This window comes from Gavialis gangeticus, unplaced genomic scaffold, assembly GCF_001723915.1.
Source record: "Gavialis gangeticus isolate Ggan-Ray unplaced genomic scaffold, GavGan_comp1, whole genome shotgun sequence".
Taxonomy (NCBI): Eukaryota; Metazoa; Chordata; order Crocodylia; family Gavialidae; genus Gavialis; species Gavialis gangeticus.
In genome coordinates this window covers 32,517,603-32,538,254 of record NW_017729001.1, presented here as the reverse complement: position 1 = coordinate 32,538,254, position 20,652 = coordinate 32,517,603, and the positions used below count along the sequence as shown (strand labels likewise).

At 42.2% G+C, this 20,652-nt stretch overlaps 2 protein-coding genes and 1 long non-coding RNA gene across 5 annotated transcripts in view; 2 read left to right on the top strand and 1 right to left on the bottom strand.

Annotated features, from left to right (window-relative positions):
• Positions 1-2,175, bottom strand: part of LOC109290611 — a 9,760-nt gene extending 7,585 nt beyond the window's left edge. Inside the window, exon 1 of the long non-coding RNA XR_002095627.1 lies at positions 2,165-2,175. This is a non-coding gene — a long non-coding RNA (uncharacterized LOC109290611). The remainder of the gene's footprint in view (positions 1-2,164) is intronic.
• Positions 1-3,463, top strand: part of ARPC3 (actin related protein 2/3 complex subunit 3) — a 7,325-nt gene extending 3,862 nt beyond the window's left edge. The window contains exons 5-7 of the mRNA XM_019507323.1: positions 773-899; positions 1,330-1,424; positions 3,023-3,463. Coding sequence (XP_019362868.1) covers positions 773-899; positions 1,330-1,424; positions 3,023-3,085 — 285 coding nt within the window. The 3' untranslated portion in view covers positions 3,086-3,463. The remainder of the gene's footprint in view (positions 1-772; positions 900-1,329; positions 1,425-3,022) is intronic.
• Positions 3,464-6,220: 2,757 nt separating this feature from the next.
• On the top strand, positions 6,221-20,652 carry ANAPC7 (anaphase promoting complex subunit 7). 3 transcript variants are annotated; one of them, XR_002095626.1, is made up of 13 exons: positions 6,221-6,385; positions 7,597-7,783; positions 8,150-8,269; positions 10,019-10,130; positions 10,376-10,529; positions 11,353-11,495; positions 12,204-12,321; positions 13,518-13,714; positions 15,850-16,074; positions 16,499-16,649; positions 17,651-18,059; positions 19,532-19,648; positions 19,852-20,652. XR_002095626.1 is itself a non-coding variant. In XM_019507319.1 (11 exons), the coding sequence occupies exons 1-11, from the start codon at positions 6,285-6,287 to the stop codon at positions 17,838-17,840; spliced, it is 1,698 nt and encodes a 565-aa protein (XP_019362864.1). In that variant the 5' UTR covers positions 6,221-6,284; the 3' UTR covers positions 17,841-18,630. The 3 variants fall into 3 exon arrangements, 2 of the variants coding, with proteins under 2 accessions (XP_019362864.1, XP_019362865.1); XM_019507319.1 differs by lacking the exons at positions 19,532-19,648; positions 19,852-20,652 and having other exon boundaries at positions 17,651-18,630; XM_019507320.1 differs by lacking the exons at positions 6,221-6,385; positions 19,532-19,648; positions 19,852-20,652 and having other exon boundaries at positions 7,597-7,685; positions 17,651-18,630.

Genomic DNA, 20,652 nt, shown 5'->3' with positions numbered 1-20,652 from the left:
CGCCCCCCCCCCCCCCCCCCCATCTGTCCAGAATAACCCTGTTAGTCATCAGTTTCTACCATGGTTTTCCCTGCCTATTCCTCACCCACATCAGGTCTGAAAGTATTGGGCTCCTCTTCAAGACTCACTGGGGATAATCTACTCTTGCTTTCTTCTGCATGCTGCACTTAGCCTTTGGATATGTCTGTACACACCACAAATTAAGCCAGAGGGGCTACACATTGGTGTTTGGGCACGTTACTAGATTTTATGGCTTGTCAAGGCAGTAAAACTTCTGTGGTACGGACTAACTCAATATACATAAACCATTACAAGCCCCTAGTGTATATGTAGTTATAAACACGCCTTAGCATGTTTCTGCTGGTATTATCTGGATAAAGGAATAAGCTATACTGGTATAAGGCTCTTTTTATATCAGTATAACACAGTTCACACTGCGGGTTATATTGGTGCACCTATTAGAAAGTACTTCCTACTACTAAGCAAGGAGGGTTTATATTGGTACAGTCTATACGTGCAGCCGGCTTCGGGCCCGACTGCCAGAGCCCCAAAAGAAAACCTTTTGGTTTGTAGTAAATGCACAGGGCCCCCAAACTGTAAGGAGACTCTTCTCATTTAATCAGGGACAAATACATAAGACATTCAGTATTTTCTTCCATGGGTAGTCCTGAGCATTGCGTATCAATATCCTAGTTAAGCTACGTACTTTATATCTAAGGTGGTACGACTTCTCTCTATATGTTTTAACTGGTCTCTTTCCTGGCTTTTCCAGTGCAATTCCAAAGGCCAAGGAGAAAAGGAAATGTACACACTGGGAATCACTAGCTTCCCGATACCTGGGGAGCCTGGCTTTCCACTCAATGCCATCTATGCCAAACCTGCCAACAAACAAGAGGACGGTAAGAACAAAAGCAGCCTTGTCACTTGGATCCATGCTGTAGCCTGAAGTTAACAGCCTGCTTTATTTCTGTTTTATTTCTGCCTTGTGAATCAGTGGTTTTGCTTTCTCTATGTACCTGGAGTCAGACTGACTGAGTTTGGGACAGAGTTACTATGCTGTATCCCTGCTAATCCTGTCTAGTGAGCAGCGCTCCTCCAATCCCACAACACTGGAAACTAAACTGTGGTAATTAACCGTGCTGTGCTCAGGACTAAGCAATCCTGGCTCAGCAAGTGTTGAAAACAGAAGGTGATGCTAGGGGTGCAGACATTGCTAATCCCCTCTTTAGCCAGCATATCAGATGGCTTTGCTGTCGACTGCCACAACTAGTCTTACATAGTATCTAACACAGCACACTCCAATCTGTATTGGTCCATGCTCTCTTCCAGAGGTGATGAGGGCCTACTTACAGCAGCTGAGACAAGAGACTGGACTTAGGCTTTGTGAAAAGGTGTTTGATCCCCAAAGCGACAAACCTAGCAAGGTAAGATCCTGTTCTCACAAACTAGTTGATGCATTTTCTTTTTTTTTTAATCCCAGTCTTTTAGGCTCCTTTTTTTTTTCCCTGATTAGTGGACACTTGGGGAATATCAGCTGCAGGGGAAAAGAAAATAATTCTGGATTTGCTCCCTAAGGCACATGTTTGGGGAATGGAAGTCAGAGGCAGCAGTGAGATGGATAGGAAGGGAAAACCTGTTAAGCAAGAACCCAAGACTTACAAAGGGCTAGGAGGGTAGTGCCCTGTTATTTAGATGAGTCTGTAAGTGAAATGGTAGCAAAAGCCAGGCTAGGCTGCACAGGCAGAAGCATCCTGTCCATGAGCACAGAGGAAACTCTCTGTTTGTTGGTCAGTCCTGCAAAGTGCTAGGTCCCAGCTGGCCACACTCAACTGCACAGAAGAAACTGCGTCTGGCACTGAGGGTACTTGGCCTCTTCTGTGGTGAGCAATGTAGTTCTTCCTGTGTTGGGAAAGCGCTTTGCTAATGGGTGTATGGGTTAATGCAGGGATGGGCCAGATGGTGGATCTGGCCAGTAGATTTCCCACTGTTGCTGGGGCCAGTTTCCATGGAGATTTCAGCAGCGGCAGGGCTGTGCCAGTGTGGGGCCAGGGTTTCAATGCAGACGGCCCAAGGAGTGCTGGCAGACTGCTGCTCCAGGGCTGGGGGTGGGATTTTGCAGTGGTGACAGCGTGGTCCAAACTGGGGCAGAGCCATGATCCACTACCTGCATGCCCCTCTCTGCCCTGGCTCCAGCCCCCACAAGCTCCTGGCCCTGGAGCAGCTCCCCACCCAGCCACTGCCCTGCCAGTGCTGCTTGACGGTCTCCATGGAAACCCTGGACCCACTGCTTCTGGGGTCTCCATGGAAACTGGCTGCAGTGAGGCAGTCAGAGGCTGCTGGGAAATGGACTCCACCATGGGCTGGACTTTGTTCATCCCTGAGTTAACTCCTTCTTTTCATGTCTACCTGCCTTGGTGAGTTTTTTTTCTGAGAAGAGGTTACAGCCTAGGGTAGATGCATTTTGCATATTTGCTCAGATGCTTAGGCCAGTTTTGAACAGTAACTTCAATATTATTGAGCTAGTTATGTTTCAAAATGAGTGTTGACTGCCTGATATCTAGAGTCTGGTCCAGAGACTTGTGCATCAAAGGCAAGGAGTCATGTTTTTAAAGCAACTGGTGTGGGGCTTTCTTAAATGGCCACTTCTGGGAAAGAAAGAACTGAAAAGATTTCAGAGTTTTAAAGACAATTTCCACCCCCTCAAATACTGTTTAGCTTCCAGACTGGAACTGCATGCAAATAAGCAAGATACTTGGAAGCTAACATTGAAATGACCACCTTAAAGAGTATTTTAATGCAAGTGTCCCAGTGTTACAATCTGAATTATCCTATATTGCCTGCCTTGAGTACCTCAAACTCCAGTTAAAGCCACTGTTGAAAATTGGATGCCCAGTTTGTACAGAATTGGGTTTATTTTACATAGTGGGTGTCAGGCAAAACACCGAAGTCCTGCTTTGTTTACGTAGAGTGCTTACTTGGAAACTCCTCTGGTATATCATCTCACTGTGGATTTCTCTCTTAGTGGTGGATCTGCTTTGTGAAGAGACAGTTCATGAATAAGAGCCTGTCAGGTCCAGGACAGTAAAGAAGCAAAGAGGAGCGGCAACAAAGTTAAGCAGTTTACAGCAAGGTGTAAAAAAATATTTTGCATTTGCTTCATGCATGTTTTGTACCAAGGAAGAATAAGTGCTTATGAGGGAAAGCTGTCAATCAATGTGGGGAGGTGGAGCAAAAGGACCCTTGAATCCTGTAAGTGAACAATATTAAGCTGGTGCTTAATAAACAATTTCTAACATACTGTTTCAGATCAATGCTGCTTTTATTATCAGTTGCCTCATATATAATGTGTCTTACATGTGTCCTGCAGTTACTCTGCTGGCTAGAGTCATTGCCACTTAGGCTGTATTGTAAAGCATGGTGAATTTTACTCCTTTTTCTAATAAACTTAGCTTATTTCACATGATACCTGTTTTATCTCTTATGAACACGGATAGCTATACAAAAATGAATGCTTGATTTATTGTTTGTGCCAGCAAGCCTCAAGTAAATTTGAGGGTCTGTTTTATAGGAACTGTAGAAACCTGTGGTAAGAAATCTTTCTTGCCCTGACAAGGTTACTGTCTAAATAATACAGATGGGAAAGGAAGGAGATGCAAAGGTAAATGGCTACCCAGGGCTACACAGGCGCAGACAGTAGAATCCCGGGATAAATTCTCGACACCACTGAATGTGGCCAGGACTTCACCCTGAGATCCAGGCCTTTACTTCAGTTGCTGGTCCATCCTACCTTGGGACTCCAGAGTGCCACCTTTGCACTGGGAAGTCTCCCTCTCTCTGTCTCTGCTGGATTAAACGCAAGGTAGCCTGACCCTGAAGACTTTATTCAGGCCACTTTCTCTTACATGAGATGTTTTTCAATGAAGATCATATTGTAGTGAGCACTGTGGCAATGATGCCGCCTGTGTGAAGGCTGGCGTAATTCTGGGCTGTAAGCTGCCATTGGCTATATAGTTGCATTAGGGCAACCGCTGACATAGGTGTAACTTGTTGTTCTAATTAAGGGAGGTTTGCAGAAGACACTGAGTGTTGATCACCTCATAGCATTCCTCTTCTCAGGCAAGTGTTGCATACTAAACAGGGATGGAGCAGAAAGGGGAGTGGATAGCTTAGAGCTGGAACGCTCAAAAAATAGCAAATGATACTTTGGACTGATAAGCTATTAAAGAAGAACTCTTGGATGAGATGTCTACTGCTGATAGTTTCATATTCCAACTGTAAACTGATTCTCTCAAATTTTGGATGTAAACAAAATGGGCAGAAAACAATAGAATGCAATTGAACAAGGAGAAATGCAAAGTGCTGCACCTAGGGAGGAAAAATGTCCAGCACACGTACTGCCTAGGAAATTACCTGCTCGGTAGCACGGAAGCGAAAAGGGATCTCGGAGTCCTAGTGGACTCCAAGATAAACATGAGTTGTCGGTGAGACAGAGTCATCATAAAAGCTGTGACTGCATTTTATCATCCATCAGCAGTTGCATGACAAACAGAACCAAGGTGATACTTCCTCTGTATTGGGCGCTGGTCAGACCACAGTTGGAGTACTGCGTACAGTTGTGGGTGCTGCACTTCAAGAGGGATGTGGATAACCTGGAAAGAGTACAGAGAAGGGCCACTCTTATGGTTAAGGGCTTGCAAGCCAAGCCCTGCGAGGAGAGACTAGGGCACCTGGACCTCTTCAGCCTCTGCAAGAGAAGGTTGAGCAGCAACCTTGTGGCTACCTATAAATTCATCATGGGGGCACAGAAGGGAATTGGTGAGGGTCTACTCAACAAGGGTCACACGAACTCGTAGCCATAAGCTATCAGAGAGCAGATTTAGACTGGACATTAGGTAGAACTTTAGTTAGAGTGGCCAAAATCAGGAATGGGCTCCTAAGGGAGGTGGTGCTCTCCCCTACCCTGGGGGTCTCCAAGGGGATGTTAGATGGGCATCTGGCTGGGGTCATCTGAACCCAGCACTCTTTCCTGCCTATGCAGGGGGTTGGACTTGATCTACTGAGGTCCCTTCTGACCCTAACATCTATGAAAATCTAAGATGTCAGGCTTAGATAGAAAGTGTAAGAGGTGAAGCTATTTGAAATATACTGCCTGCTTACATATCAGATTAAAAGCCAGAAGAATTAGTTTTGAAAAGTCCAAAATTTTTACATTGATACACTAAAAACATTCATTCAGTTCCAGTGTTGGTGTGGAGTCCAATGGCTGCTTCTTGCCATGGGCACATTCCCTTCTGTAGAGCATCTAGCGTGGAAGAAGAATGGTTTAGGAGGAGGAAAGATTGGGCAGCTACTGGAGGAGAAGGCTGGAACAGGAAGGGTGGCCCCTTCTGCACCTCTAAAAAAATCAGATCCTGGGTGATTGAAGTCTCAATGCACCCAGTAGCATAGTGCTGCCAGAGGCTCTGCCTTATGCTTAAGTAACCAATGTTTGGTGCTGTGCCTTTCATACTAAGCCCTTGCAAAATGAAAAGGGAAATGCTCCGGTAGAAAGCAGAGCAGAACTAATACTAGGGCTGCAGTTCACAAACTGGTACTCATTTATCCCAGTTCTTTGTAGCAGGGCCATGCTCCTCTGCAGTTACCAGCACCACGCTCCACCCAGCTGCCTGGCGCACGCGTTAAGGCATTCCCCTTCCTCACACCTATTGTAGCTCATTGCCGTGACAAAATTCTGCATCTGTTCATTGCTGTTGGCACCCTGATTGGGAAATACCCATCTCGAGTCCTGTTCCACTCTCTTCCCCCCTCCCGAGCCACAGCCATTGTTCGTTCCTGTCCTCTGTTACTGACTGAGAAGCCGGCCTGAATTCAATAGGGCGTTGTGAGCAGAGCAGGCAAAAACGCTGACGGCCGCTTTAACAGGGAACCAGCGTTACACACGAGAGAGCGCGCCTCGGCAAGAGTGGAGTTCCACCGCGCACGCGCACGGCGGTCACCCGCTGGCCCCTGCGCACTCCCCTTCCCTCCGCGCATGCGCAATCGGCGTTACCCCTGAGGCGTCATCCCTAGTGCCTGCTTGCAAAACCCACCATTTCTGCCTTGCCGCGCGGTGGGGGGGGGGTGTCTCAGCGGCGGGCAGCAGCAGGGCCGCCGGCGCGATTCTGAGGCACGGGCACAGGCGCCATCCCCGGACTCCTATATCCTCTTGAGGGTGAGGCCCCCTCGGCGGCGCCATTTTGGAGGCTCGTGACGCCTCAGCCGGCCGAAGCCGCCTCAGCGCCGACATGAGCGTGGTGGAGCACGTGCGGGAGATGGCGGCCGCCGGGCTGCACTCTAACGTGCGCATCCTCAGCGGGCTGCTGCTCACCATGAGCGGCAACAACCCGTGAGTCGCGGGGCGGGCCGCCCGTTGACGGTTGACCGTTGGCAGTTGACAGTTGGCCGCGCCCCCTTGTCCCTGCTCCTCCCTTGGGGCTGGATTCTCCCAAGCGCTGTGGGGGTTGCACTTGAAGCGAGGGTCTAGCAGAGAGCCCCCAAAACTATTGAAGGGCTGGGGGAAACCGCTCATCCTGAGACACTTCTGTTGCCTTTCTCAGAACAGAGGTTGAAAGGGGCCTGGGTTAGTAAGCGAAGCCCTTCAGTGGGAGAAAAAGTTCGGTCCAAAAAAACTCCCTTTAACATATCAGAGAAAGACGTAACAAGAAATGAGTTGAAGCCGGGCAGATTTTTAACAGGCACGACTAAGCTGGCAAAGGAGATTGCACATTTTATTTCTTGATGTCTTCAGATCAAGAACAGAGTCTTTTAAAGATGTTTTAACTGAGATAGTTACGGGTTCAGTACTGTGTGACTGGATAGCAGCAGCAGTGTTGGCACCACCAGTTTAAAATGAGACAAGCTTAAGTGCCACCAGCAAAGTTTCAGTTCAAACTTATGTGGCACCAGCAAATTTTTGTCATATAAAGTAATTATAATGAATCTGTGAATGCGTACTGCTGGTGGTATGTGTACCATGGTTTGGGAACCAGTGCTGTAGAGGCAGAAGTTTGAGCATTGCTCCAGATTTGTACTAATTATAAAATCCAAGTCCCCTTGCTCTTCAAGTGGATGATTAACAGAGAGTGTGTCTACACGAGATGCTTAATGCACATTAGACTAATTTTACTACGCATTAGTGTGGCTGGCAAAACCATGCTAACATGCAGTAGACTTAGTCTAATGCACATGAACATTTTTTTGTGATGTTAATCTGCACTAATGCGCAGTGGCACCGATTACAATGCATTAAGTTAATACCTATTATTGCAGGTACTAAATTTAATGCGCCATAATTACAGCGCATTAATGAAAATGTAGATACGCCCAGTAGTTACCACTCGGGACTCATTAAAGATATGCTTAGGGTTACTAAGGCTGTTCTTGCCTCGGGTTGAAGCGCTTGTGAATGAAAGGTGCAAATGTTGCACTCATAGGTCTTCCGCTTCTGGGTCATAGCTAAGGGCCTCCTTACTAACACTGAAAACTTAGGTTCTAGCAAATTTGTCCGTGTCATGTCATCAGACAGTTCAATTAACCATCACTTTTTTTTTCTTCCAGAGAGTTATTCTCCCCTTCTCAAAAGTACCAGCTGCTTGTATATCATGCAGACTCCCTCTTTCATGACAAGGAGTATAGGAATGCTGTAAGTAAGTATACAATGGCCTTGCAGCAGAAGAAAGCATTAAGTAAAACTTCAAAAGTTAGACCCTCTACTGGGAATGCTGCATCAACTCCACAAAGTCAGGTACTTGGGAATTGACTGACATACTGGCTGTAACATGGGATGTTGGTGTGTTCATGTTGTGACTTTAGATTATAACATTGCTATACTGAAGTAGCCTGAATTTTTAGACTGTTTAACTTCTAATGGCTCTGAACTCATGAAAAACAAGATGGCTACCTGTGGCCAAGGTTTTGCTTGTTAAATTTACATTTTTCATTTGGAAGCTACAAAATAGCGTGAGTTATGCAAGTACAGCTTACCGTCTTCCTTGCACTTTATTTATCTTTAACAAAAAATCTAATAGAAAACTCATGATTCAGACATTTCTTTTCATATAGTTAAAACAGCATTTGAGAGGTTATATTTTAGCAATCTGTTTTATTTTAGTGTCTGCCATCTGAAATTGAAGTGAAATACAAAATGGCTGAGTGTTACACAATGTTGAAGCAAGATAAAGATGCCATTGCTATCCTGGATGGAATTCCTTCAAGACAAAGAACCCCAAAGGTAAATCCCCAGATGTGTTTCTGGTCTGAGAGGACAGAAGGCAGGGCAGGGTGCACCTTAAAGGGGGCAAGAACACCAGAAAGGCATGAACTTTTGTAAACTACAGCCTACTTCATCACATGCATCTGACGTAGTAGATGTGGGCTGTAGCTGACAAAAGTTTATGCCTATGAATGAGTTACTCTGTAAGTGCCACCCTGTCATGTTTTCTGCATACCATCAGACTAAGGCAGCTAACTACCTCTCCCTGCTGAAAGGGTAGTTTGGGTATATTTGGAGCTGAATGTTAACATTTGGCCAGAATTGCAAATCTAGTTTTGTGTATATAAAGACATCAACCCTTGGCACTTCTGTTTGTAACGTCCACATGAGATATTTGGAAATGCTCCTTCAGTAGTTTATACTAGCTAAGTTTATTTAGCTTATTTTCTTTAAAGCAGGAGATCTCTGTATGGATTTTATTTGAAAAAAAATCACCTAACTCAAAGGAACTAAACACTTGTGTATCTTCACCAATTAATTCCTGTGAAAATTAGTGAGTAACTTACTAGTGGGAATTACAAAATCTCTCTTGTGTGACGAAGAATAGACACTTTAACTTCTAGTGACAAGTGTCTAACTCATTTAGGACTGAGGATTCTACCAGACTTACAAACATTCTGCTTTTCCCTGGGAGTAGTCTGTTAACAATCCAAAACCTTTCATACCTGGCTTTTACTTTCCTCCAGACAAAGACTAATTGCTGTGCTGGTAAACACCCTAGCTCTGACTGCTGATCCTCCCACCAGATTCCTGAATGCTGCTAGGAGGACAGCTTGTGTAGGAAACGAAGTGCTGCTGTCTGTGTTGTGACCTCAGCAGCGTGTGCTTCTTGAGGCTGAAGAAAATTCCTGGCCTGATGAATAGAAGGGAAAAACCCAGCAACTATGTACCATCAAGATTCTTCTCCCCTAGTTTAATGGTAGTTTATGTAGTACTAAATATTTAGATCACATAGCAGCATGCAGAGCCAAAAATGTTGAGTCTTTTGCTTGCTAGCTCTGTCATCTAGTTAATCTCTTGAGCCATTAACACCTTGTGCTCTTTAAGTGAGGTTTGACTGTTAGCAGCATTACAGTTTGGTCAGGGTAACTAACTACAAGGTGTCTTACCATAATCCAGGCTTACTGCACACAAATGAAAACATTGAAGAGAGAGGCCAAGCAATTTCTTCCCCTTGTATGTCAGCAAACCAAAATAACTGTGCCACAAAAGCTACCTGCAATGACCTGGACTTGAGCTATTTCCTGAGCAGTTAAGTTATTCAGGACCTAAATAAAAAACCTCCACCTCCCAGAGGTTACAGTTCTGGGAGCCTTTCCTTGGTATGTAGAGAAAGCTGGTGAAAGGAAACCAGCGTAAGATGCAGCTGTTTGTCAGGTATCACTTCCATGTATATAGATAGTTGCATATATCAGGATTTAATATATGCAAAACTGAGGTTTCCAGAGGCCTTATGCAAATATAAAAGAATTACTTCAGTTTTTGCCTTCTGAATCAGAAGAAACACTTATTTTATAGGATACAGTGAATTGCAAAGCTGGGTTCATAACTTCCGTTTTCTACTTAGAGCTGGAAAGATGGGGTATAATGAATCTAGGACCTTCTCTCGGTGATGAACCTCTGCCCTATGTAATTGTAGACTGGATTGTTATCACAGCCATCGCTTTTTTTTTTTTGTCTTTTTTTACCCTCTCTCTCTCTCTACAGATTAACATGATGTTGGCAAATTTGTACAAGAAGGCAGGTCAGGAACGGTCATCTGTTACAAGCTATAAAGAAGTGTTGAGGCAGTGTCCTCTAGCGCTTGATGCTATATTAGGTAGAGTTTTTTTTTTTCCACCAAGTACTTAAATATTTAATCTTAAACAATGTTATTACTGACATGCAATGTTTGAGACACACAGTAAATGAGCAAATACAATCTAGGACATACAGGCAGTTATTTATAATAATCCGTATAAGTTTACAAAGCAGCTAAATTGTCAGTTTTTAAAACAATTAGCTAACTTGTATTACCAACTGCATTGGTTACTTGAAACTTGACTGGTGTGTTTTTCTGAATAGGTTTGCTCTCCCTCTCAGTAAAAGGTGCAGAAGTGGCCTCTATGACAATGAATGTAATTCAGAGTATCCCCAACTTGGACTGGCTTTCAGTGTGGATCAAAGCATATGCTTTTGTGCACACTGGAGATAACACCAGAGCAATCAACACCATCTGGTAAGAATCAAGGTGAATTAAAGTGTTCTTGAATCATTGTTCTGCATAAGATGTTAATAGATTAAAACACATTGTTTAACATGGTATGGTGTGAATTTTGTGTTGTGTAGGGCTATACAGTCCCAATCTCTAAACAATCCTTGGATTTTGGCAGACGCCAAATGAAACATCTGAGGTGAGGGAGGGAGGAGAGTGTCTCCCATATTGGAAGAATCTTGATTTGGAAGTCGGTGTAGCAGAAAAGTTGAATGATATTCTAGACTTGCTGCCAAAGTTTGTGACAAACCTTTTAAAAAGCGGGTTACTGTGAGCCCACCTCCCTGGTGTTTCATGCTATGAACTGTTTAACTTTTTGCTTCTGGATGTAGTTCAGGTTACTAGTGATGATCTGTAAAGCTTTGAGTGGGGCTAAGATATGCTTTGAGACACTGAGATTTAACATGGCAGCACATACTATCTTAGCAAACACTTTTTGCTTCTGGCAGCAGGATATTTTTGGTAGAGGTCTCCTGCCTAAAGAACTTTCTCACTATTCCATTTTGGCAGCCTTCAGCAAGCAGGGTAAGGCGTATGTATGTTCAAGAAAACCTCGAATGCATTTTCACAGTATGCGGGCAGTATTCAATCAGCAAAGGCAGATAGCAGGGCTGTCATTAAGTGGTACTGGTTTTTTGGTAATTGTAGGTCTTTTACTGATTCTCATATCTATGCTTGTAAAAAACATGGTTACTTATTAGAAACAAACTGTAGGCTTCAGGAAGTACATAGCAATGAATGGTAAATAACAAGGTACAATTTTAAATGGCCATTTATTTTCTGCTAGCTCATTAGAGAAAAAGTCTTTGCTGAGGGATAACGTGGATCTGTTGGGGAGCTTGGCAGACCTGTACTTCAGAGCTGGAGACAATAAAAATTCAATTCTAAAATTTGAACAGGCACAAATGCTGGACCCTTATCTGATAAAAGGTGAGTAGCTGTAAATCTTTAAGAAATGTTAACCTTGTAATGTGTTAGCCTTGTAAATATTAGCACGGATGAGAATGCTTATGTACCTGTTCATATGTATGGAATGTGTATAGTTTCTGAATATCTAATAAAAGATATCACCTCTACAACAAGAGTTTTGTCTGCTTATAGCTTCTGAAAGTACCTCAAGTAGTTGATGGCAGTCACATAATTTAAAAAAGGAGTTTTGCCTTATCCATCATGATCCTTCATTAAATGGTAGTACCCAAAAAGGTAGAATTGCTAGCCACAGAGAAACAAAGTAAGAATTAATTACTTTAAGAAGCTTGTGGTTTTTTTGCCTTCTGTATAAGCCAGGGATTCCCAGTGTGTGGCCTGTGGGCCATGTTGAACCTGTGATGTGGCCCACCATGGACTGCCCCTTGGAAATGGTCCTTAGGGATAGAAATCTTGTAGAAACTTTCATGCTTTAACTTTCTACCAGTTTTTGTTTCCTCCTTTCCCATTAGTTTTATATGAGCATCTATCCCTTTGTGACTTGGTCCCAAAACATGTATGATTAAGGAAGAGTTGAGATGCAGTAGTATGAAATTGCTGGTACCTTTGGGTGAACTCCATTGAATTATTAAATCTTCATAAAATGTAAATTTGAAATGTCATGACTGGCAGCTCAGACAGTACAACTGCTCCTAAAGCCTTTCCTTTTAGGGATGGATGTCTATGGCTATTTATTGGCACGTGAAGGTCGCCTAGAAGATGTGGAGAACTTGGGCTGCCGACTCTTCAATATTTCTGATCAGCATGCAGAGCCGTGGGTTGTGTCTGGGTAACTGTCTTCTGCTTCTTGTTTTTCTCTGCTTCCCCAGCCATTTAGTGAGCCTCTTTTAAGAGCATCAACATGTTTGGGGAAGGGAGATAAGGTGTCATTAGTGTGAGAGTCTGCTTTGCCAGTTACAGACATTCTGGGCCAAATGTAGCTCCACAGTTTTGTATTTTGAACCATTTAATGCAGATTTTAGATCCCCTCTAACTCTTGTCCTTATGATCATGCTCGGAAGAGCTCTTCTCTGGCCACTTATGCTGTATAGTAGCCCTACTTCCCTAATAGTGTTCCTGTGTTTTTTGTACTTCATACCTATTGGGTAATAAGACGGGCAGCAGTGGAATAGCTCCTCCTTTGTTCATCAGGAGCAGGGGCCAAAATCCAGGCCTCTTCCCTTCTAGGGAAGTGCTGTTGTCTGAGCCATACTCCTACTGGGTTGCTCTCCCTCTAGCTATACATATCTTCCTTCGTCAGCTGCTCAATTTCCATAGGAGGGAGGCGAATGCCTTGGCAAACTCAGGCTGTGGCTTGGTGGTCTGAGTATTCTCCAAGGAAATGTGAAGTGCAAACTTCCTCTGGGTAAAGGAAGCCTAAAATCTGGCTTTTCCACGCCCCGCCCCCAGGCAAGCACTGAATCCAGTAGGCTGTTGAGCTAAAAAGAGAGGGCCCTCTTCCTCCTGCTCCTCCTCCAGTAACAAGCAGTCATTAGCTGTGTCTTTTTCAGCAACTAATGTTCAGGGATTTACCCAGAATTTATGCACATTTTTGGAGAGATAGCACTGCTACAGGGTATAAGTGGCCAGAGTAGATCCTTCTGAGCAGTCTCAGGTGAGTTGTACAAGGGAAAGGGGAGTAGGCTTTAAAAACTGTGCAAGGGGCATTCTGGGCCGTTTTAAGTGCTGGACCTGGGCCCTCCAGAATCCCTTTGTTACTCTGTTAGAAATAGCTTGTCTGTTTTTATCTAGTTACCTTTAAGCACCTTGGAATTATCAAGTCTGTTAACAGTTAATGTGTTATAGTTTTGTGTAACAATTAGTACTTAAATCAGCGGCTTTGTGAAGGCCAATAAATATCAGATCTGGCTTTTTGAGTAAGTTTGCCTGCTAGGAACAGCTTTACCAATAACTTTCCTTTTCAGCTGCCCATGAATGAGTATAGTAATCATAAGTGTTGTGCTGCCTGTCTTTCTTTTTCTGTAGGTGCCATAGTTTCTACAGTAAGAGATATTCTCGTGCCTTGTATTTGGGAGCCAAAGCTATTCAGCTCAACAGTAATAGTGTCCAAGCATTACTACTGAAAGGAGCTGCTCTTAGGAACATGGGGCGAGTCCAGGAGGCAATTATACATTTCCGCGAGGCAATACGTCTTGCGCCTTGCAGGCTAGACTGTTATGAAGGTGAGTAAAGTAAATGCTTTATACCCAGTACTGATAGGGCTTTGGTAGAATATAGTGGTGTCACAGTTGCAGCAAAGCTAGAAGCTGCCCTATTGTGGGTTCCATGTAGGCATGGTAATAGTACAGAGTTTCTGATGCAAGCCTTTGCTTTCTAGTAGGTGAATGACATTGCAAGAGCTGTCAAGTAAAGATCACAGCAAACGCAGGGGAAAGTATTAAAGAATGCATGCTTCTCAAGCGGAAAGTTGGTTTGAATTTGATGTAGTGAGATGCATGCTTGTTAAATTGGTGTAATCCTTAATCTGTGCACAAACGGATTCTTTGCCAGCTCTAGGATTAGTTCCATTGGAAGCTTTAATCTTGGCATATCATTACCTAGGTAAATCATCTTCTACCAAACTGTAAGAAAGAAAAAGAAAACTTAGCAGAGCAAACACTCTTGCAGAGGTCTTCAGAGTTTAATACAAATTTTATTTTAAGCTTTCTTGAAAACCATCTAATGATGTAGAGAGCTTTGAAGCATCAAATAGAAGCTGCTTGCCTTTTGGTCTTGGCATACTGTTTTCTAACATTTGGATGGTATGGTTGCTGGACTGAAGTGTAGTTTTCATGTGCAGATTCATTTGTTAATAGGGTGTTATGGTGGAGATTGCAGACAGTTGTTATAATCGATTAGTCTCAGTGATCTACATAGTCTGTTCAGTATGGCTAGTAGGTAGGCCTGCCATTTTCACCCCCAGCCACACTTCAGGTAATCATAGCAACTCACTCAGCTTACATATTGAAATGTTTAAAGCCTTGGGGTTACAAGTGTTTGGTTCACTGTCAACAGCTGAAGCTCCAAAAATTGAGCAGAGCAGTAAAACTGAACTTGATTATGGCTTTTCTGCAACTTTTGTTAAAGAATATCAAAAGGGAAACTCTGTTTAGATCTTTAAAGATTTCTTCAGTTTCAAATAAATAATGGTTTGCAAAGGATGCCAGTAGTGAGAAATATTTCTACTTCCATACTGGAAGCTGATGGATGCAAATCTTGGGAAATAAGTGAGTAGTTTAGAATTACCTTGCATAACTCAACAGATATATTTATAATAAATCTATAAAGAGCTCAGTTTGCTCTTCAGAAGAAGCTAAATTATACACAGGAACTGAAGAGTCAGACTGTAAATTAATACCACTGAAAGGATTAACTTCAGCAAAAATGTGTGTTTTATGTGTTGGGATACAATTGTGATGTTAAAATATACACAGAGCCTTCGATGCCAGTAGTTACTGACAAAATCATTGGATGAAGCAGGGTTAAAAACATCCGATTCATGTACCAGATCATAGATGGTTTTTCACACAGACATTTGTCCCACTCCCCTTGCTTACTGTCAGCTCTGCTGATGCTAGGCAGTTCTAGTGTGGGAGGAGTTGCAGGGAATTGAGGGCAGACCCATGCATACTGAAATGAAGGCAAAAAAATGCCACACAAGCTTAGAAAAAAAAGAGCAGGAGGCATGCAAGTGCGACAGCCTGGTGGGTGAAAGCAGTGGTGGTTTTCTTTCTGTATTGTTCTAGGGTTGTTTGGAGTACTCCCAGTGATTTATTGAGAGATGTAGTCTCTGCCTCCTGGTTCTTGCTCAGTAAAGGCAATTTTTCCAGTTCCTTTTCTTTTGCTCAGAATGGAGGACTCTGGTATATCTGATTTTCCTGGCTTCTCCAGCCCACTACTCAATAGATATATTCTTCCTTCGTGTCCTATGAGCAGAATAATTTGTGTTGTGGTTCTCCACTTCTATTATAGTAAAGACTAAGTTCAGGAATGCTGTCCTTTAATTGCATAACTGCCTGCAAATGGAAGGATTTGGATATTGTTCCTTAAACACAAAAAAGAAAGAATCAGGAGGAGGGAAAGTTCCCCTAAATAAATAATACCTCTGCTGGCAGAGGCTGAACTTGAGAGATGTTCTTCTAGCTTCTGGCTCTGCTATTGGTGATCTCTGGGACCACAGGTCACTGAATCTCTCTCTGTGACTTGCATCTTTGGGTGGCCTGTGGGTGCTACTGTAAATCAAATAATTGACTGAGGGGGTCTGCTTTGTATGCCAATACTAACATGAATTAACTGACACATTTCTTTTGGTCTTCAGGCCTCATTGAATGTTATCTTGCATCCAACAGTATCCGTGAAGCAATGGTTATGGCTAACAATGTATACAAAACCCTGGGAGCAAACGCACAGACGCTTACGTTGTTGGCAACAGTCTGTCTTGAAGACCCGGTTACACAAGAGAAAGCAAAAACCTTATTAGATAAAGCATTGACACAGAGACCTGATTATATTAAAGCTGTGGTAAAGAAAGCGGAACTTCTTAGTAAGTTTCTTTTGAGATGTGTTCTTTTCCCTGCCCAGTCTTCCTGAAGCTCACTTTTTTGTATGAAATAATAGTGTTACAGCCAAAGATTCGCCAGTTCTGTAAATTATCCTTCTGAACAGGAATGCCATAAGACAATACAATGATGAGGTGTAGGAATACTTTAGAAAAAATAGCAATTGATTATTTGAGTCTTACTTTAAACCAGTATATTTATGATCATATTTATCATTAGAGCAAAAAAAAGAAAAACGTACAAAGAACTAAACTCCCAAAGAATAGTTACCAACCATAGAATTATTATGCTGATTATTCTAGGGGGGGAAATATTGCGGTAGCTTTTTGTGTCTATTCCATCATGTAATTTTTACATGTGGAATATCTGTCTGAACTATTGATTTGAAATGTATCTCTCTGTAAACAGGCAGAGAACAGAAATATGAAGATGGAATTGCTTTACTGAGGAATGCACTGGCTAATCAGAGTGACTGTGTGCTGCATCGAATACTGGGAGACTTTCTTGTAGCTGTCAATGAATATCAGGAAGCTATGGACCAGTACAGTATTGCCCTCAGGTAAAATTTGTCCTTCACTTTTTTATTATTTTTTTTTTTATATTTCTTAGTTCCAAGAAGTGTGCAGTTTCTGTGGCTTATCATTTCACTAACCTATTTGAATTGTCACAGCAAAGAGAGGAGGAGAAGCATTTCAAAGCCACTTCTGTCTTTTTTTTTTACATGCTGCCTCTTCATTGATGAGTTATCTTGCTCTTAAGACCTTTTGAGTTGGGAACTGTGGTTCTTAAGGACATCAATCAGTATTGCAGTCATAAGTTTTGCTAATGTTACCAGCCAGTCAATTGCTGCACTAATAAGGAGGATTAAGGCATGGATTTGTTTATAATCCTTAAACTATTATACAGCCTGTCAAGCACCTTGTGCTCCATTCCTTTTGAGCTGGAAGGTGCTATATAAACACACGGGATTAGCCAAATTCAAACAGAATGATTCCATTAAACATCAAGAAAACAAATTTCTTCTTACAGTAAAGCCAAACCCTTGAACACAGAGGAAGAAAATAATTCGGACTTGATAAAATGTAGCATTTTTCAGAATAAAATGTCATTTACTGTACACTGCATATTCTGTGCAAAAGTTAAGCTTATCCTGTGTCCTGCTGACTTAATATGCCTACAGTACAATGCAGTGCTAGGTCAGTTGGCTGTTTATGCCTTGGTGCTAGTCTCTCTTTTCTCCTGTTTCCTGGTTTCTAATATTTATGTTTTCAAATCATGGGAGGGAGGTTGTGGTGTTCAGAGAGTGAATGATCCAGGGTCAAGGTAATTTGCGCAAAGATGCGGTATATAGTGTTAAACATCCTTTTCCACCTTTTGCTGAAAAGTTATAACATCAGACTGATATTAAGTCACAGCATCTTTGCTGTATTTAAATATTAGTGGCAGTAAGCAGGAAGTGGGGGAGGAAAAGGAAGTGGAGACTAGCTTTGATTAGACACTTTTCTCATGTTTGCTTCCTTACAGCTGAGGGTAACTCCTGCTTTTTTTCCCCTCCCTCAGCTTGGATCCCAATGATCAGAAGTCTTTAGAAGGAATGCAGAAAATGGAAAAGGAGGAGAGTCCAACAGATGCAACCCAGGAAGAGGATGTGGATGATATGGAAGGAAGTGGAGAAGAAGGGGATTTGGAGGGCAGTGATAGTGAAGCAGCACAGTGGGCAGATCAAGAGCAGTGGTTTGGCATGCAATGAATCTCCCTAACAGGCATGTTTCAGCACTTGTGTCCCATGAGCTCCATTCTTTTCTGAAGAACTTAGACTTCAGTTTTTGTAGTAACAACCCAGCCTCTCCTTCAAAGCAGCAGACTCTGGAATCACATAACAGTTAAAAGCATCTCAGTGCTGATCATGTTTTGGATGCTTCCTATTTATTAAGTATGAGATTGAACTCATCTGTGTTGGAGATTATTTGTAAGTGGTTTTTAAAGTCTTTTTCTTTCTAAAACTATAGACACTTAACTATAAAACATTTCATTGTTAGGGTTTGAAACTATGTCACAATTGTGTTCAGAGCTAAATGTTCTTGATCCCTAGTTGCAAATGTAAATACAGGTTCTCTTTATTATTATTTTGTGAAAGAGGTTTTATTCTTTTGTCCAGGGGTTGGTAGTTGGGCTCATGCATGAACTCCTATTAAAGTGTGTAGGAGTTGTGCAGGGGTGTGTTTGAATCAACAGCACTTGTCCTCCTGTTCTATTCATCTAACCAACTTGTTTCTTCTGCATGGCATTACATCAACTCTGTAAAGGTAGAGTAAGCAAATTCAGCATCCGTGACTTGTAGGACACTTATTTTTGTAGGTGATAATCAGTTTCTACATACAGAGGATTGTACAATATTGAAATGTAGGGAAATTACTGTAATTCTCCTACCAAGTTCTGTAACCACTTTAAAGCCTGTACACAAACACTTCTTTCTAAATACAGTTCAGTTTTATATGGGTAAGTTTCTAAAAGGTCTTAAAACAACAGCAGTGACTCAACAGCATTTCACGTCCTGTATCACTATCAGTTAAAATGGCATTAAAAAAAACCTTCACGCTTCACTCACAGAAATGTTACATTATTAAAACAATGGATTGGAATCCTGAAACTGATGCTTCAGTTTTGCAAAAGAATGACATTCTGCCTTTTTTGACTCTGATTTACTTGCCTTCTGTGTGATAATTGCCAGTGTCTCTGATCTACAGGCATGTATCGCCTTGTAATGCTGTGTCTGCTCTAGTCTATTGTATTGTAGTATTTTCTGTACTCTCTCCCATGTCATCATATCAGCTGAAGCAGAAGGTGGCTATTTTGTACTGGAATTTCTTGATGTGTGCACTGCATTTTGCTTCCAAACAATAAAAAAAAACAAAAAAAAAAAACTTTCCACCAATGCAGTACCAGAGCACAAACAGGGTAAAAATGTTCCAAAAGAGCTGGCGCTCTATTAAAAATGCATGTTTACAGGAGAGGGTGGTCTCCCAGAACCCTCCACCCCCCAGCCTGTTTTAAAGCTGCATGATGTACTCATATTACACAGAAGGAGAGTGACTGGCTTGTTCCTGTTCACAGATGGCTGGCTGGCTATCCTAAATAGATATTCTTCCCCTACTCCACTTTTTGCTATGCTTGCAGCTTAGAGAAACACCAATTTTGTTTTTTCTCCAGTGTCCACCAAGCTGCAGGTAAAGCCACTGAAGAATAAATAAGGCTTGTCTTCCAGTCTCATGGCTGATTTTAATTAAAACTAGCTGGTATATCTCAGTTCGCTAAACAGTATACCAAATGGTACAGTATATAGTACACTTGAACTAAAATCCTGTTTAAGTATCTGTTTTATACAGCAGTGGTATATAGTGAGTGGATTTCAACTCATTTCATGTTCTTGATTTGTTACAGAGGGAAGCTGCAAACATGTTCAAGTAAAACCCAAATTGTTTATTTTGCAAGCTCTCCATTTCTTCCTTTCTCTGCAATAAGCCTCAGATTGCATTCTGCTTCTGCATGGTAACCTAGGTAGGTTGATAAACTTCTAAATAGTTAATCAGACCTTAATTGAGAGGATCAGGATGAAGTATTTAACACCGATAAGCTAGAGTGAAGTGGTGTGTTTGAAGTGTGTGGGAGACACCTGGTATGTGCAATAAAATGTTAGCCACTGGGCTGATGATGATTTTCACTTACATGGCCCTAATTGAAGCTGGTCCTATTGCTTCCAGCTGTGTTTAGCAGTAAGCATTGCAACGTTTTCTGGAAAGCAAGACTACCGTGGAACAAGAAGTGTGAAGGCTAGAGCTCAGCCCTGGAACAGTTCAGAGAATGTACAGATTGGTAAGCATGAAAGTGTGTGCTAATTTGACCACTTTTACTTAGTTGGGTGGTTTTACCTTAAGTCCTAAGTTAGCTATTGCACGTGCTGTTGGAGTTTGAAATTTGAACACTGCTGTGGTACCATTAACCAGCTCTTGTAAATTGGTCCTCCTTTAATTTTGCCATAGCCCTGGTCCTTTTAGTAAGTAGCGGATAGAAAGAATCCCATTAAAGCTTAGAGAAGTTAGATTTTACTGTATTGCTCCTTGGCACCTATATGCTGAAGTCTGTTGCATGAAATTTCTAAAACTGTTTATGACCAGAATGGATATCAGACTGTTCCTTTCACCGGAGTTTCTGCTGTAAGAAATTAGCTTAAAAACTTCCTTTTACATACAGCTGTATGTAACTTGTTCCTGGATACCTGCCCGTATCCTAAGACAAGTAGCTGACTGTGTTAGTCTGACCTCAGATGGAAGGGTCGCATTCAGAGAGGCTGCTTCACCAGATGCTAAAAGGGACATCACTCTTCAATTGCATGTTCTCTGTTTTGTGACAGCTTGCTTTGATTACTGAAGATAAAAGTTCAGACTGTTGCCACAGAGATCAATATCTCTATAAATGCATGTTATGTTAGCACTCTATTAGATTATCTTTTCATGATCTTGTCAATAAGCATCCAGTGGAAGGGATTGAGAACTTTAAGATAC

What these genes read in the sequence shown, in the direction of transcription:
- ANAPC7 (XM_019507319.1), top strand. Translation starts at nt 6,285, where the DNA reads ATGAGCGTGGTGGAGCACGTGCGGGAGATGGCGGCCGCCGGGCTGCAC. An exon ending in AGCGCTTGATGCTATATTAG is followed by an intron (nt 10,131 to 10,375) that starts GTAGAGTTTTTT and finishes TTTTCTGAATAG; the next exon opens with GTTTGCTCTCCCTCTCAGTA. An exon ending in CAGTACAGTATTGCCCTCAG is followed by an intron (nt 16,650 to 17,650) that starts GTAAAATTTGTC and finishes CCCCTCCCTCAG; the next exon opens with CTTGGATCCCAATGATCAGA.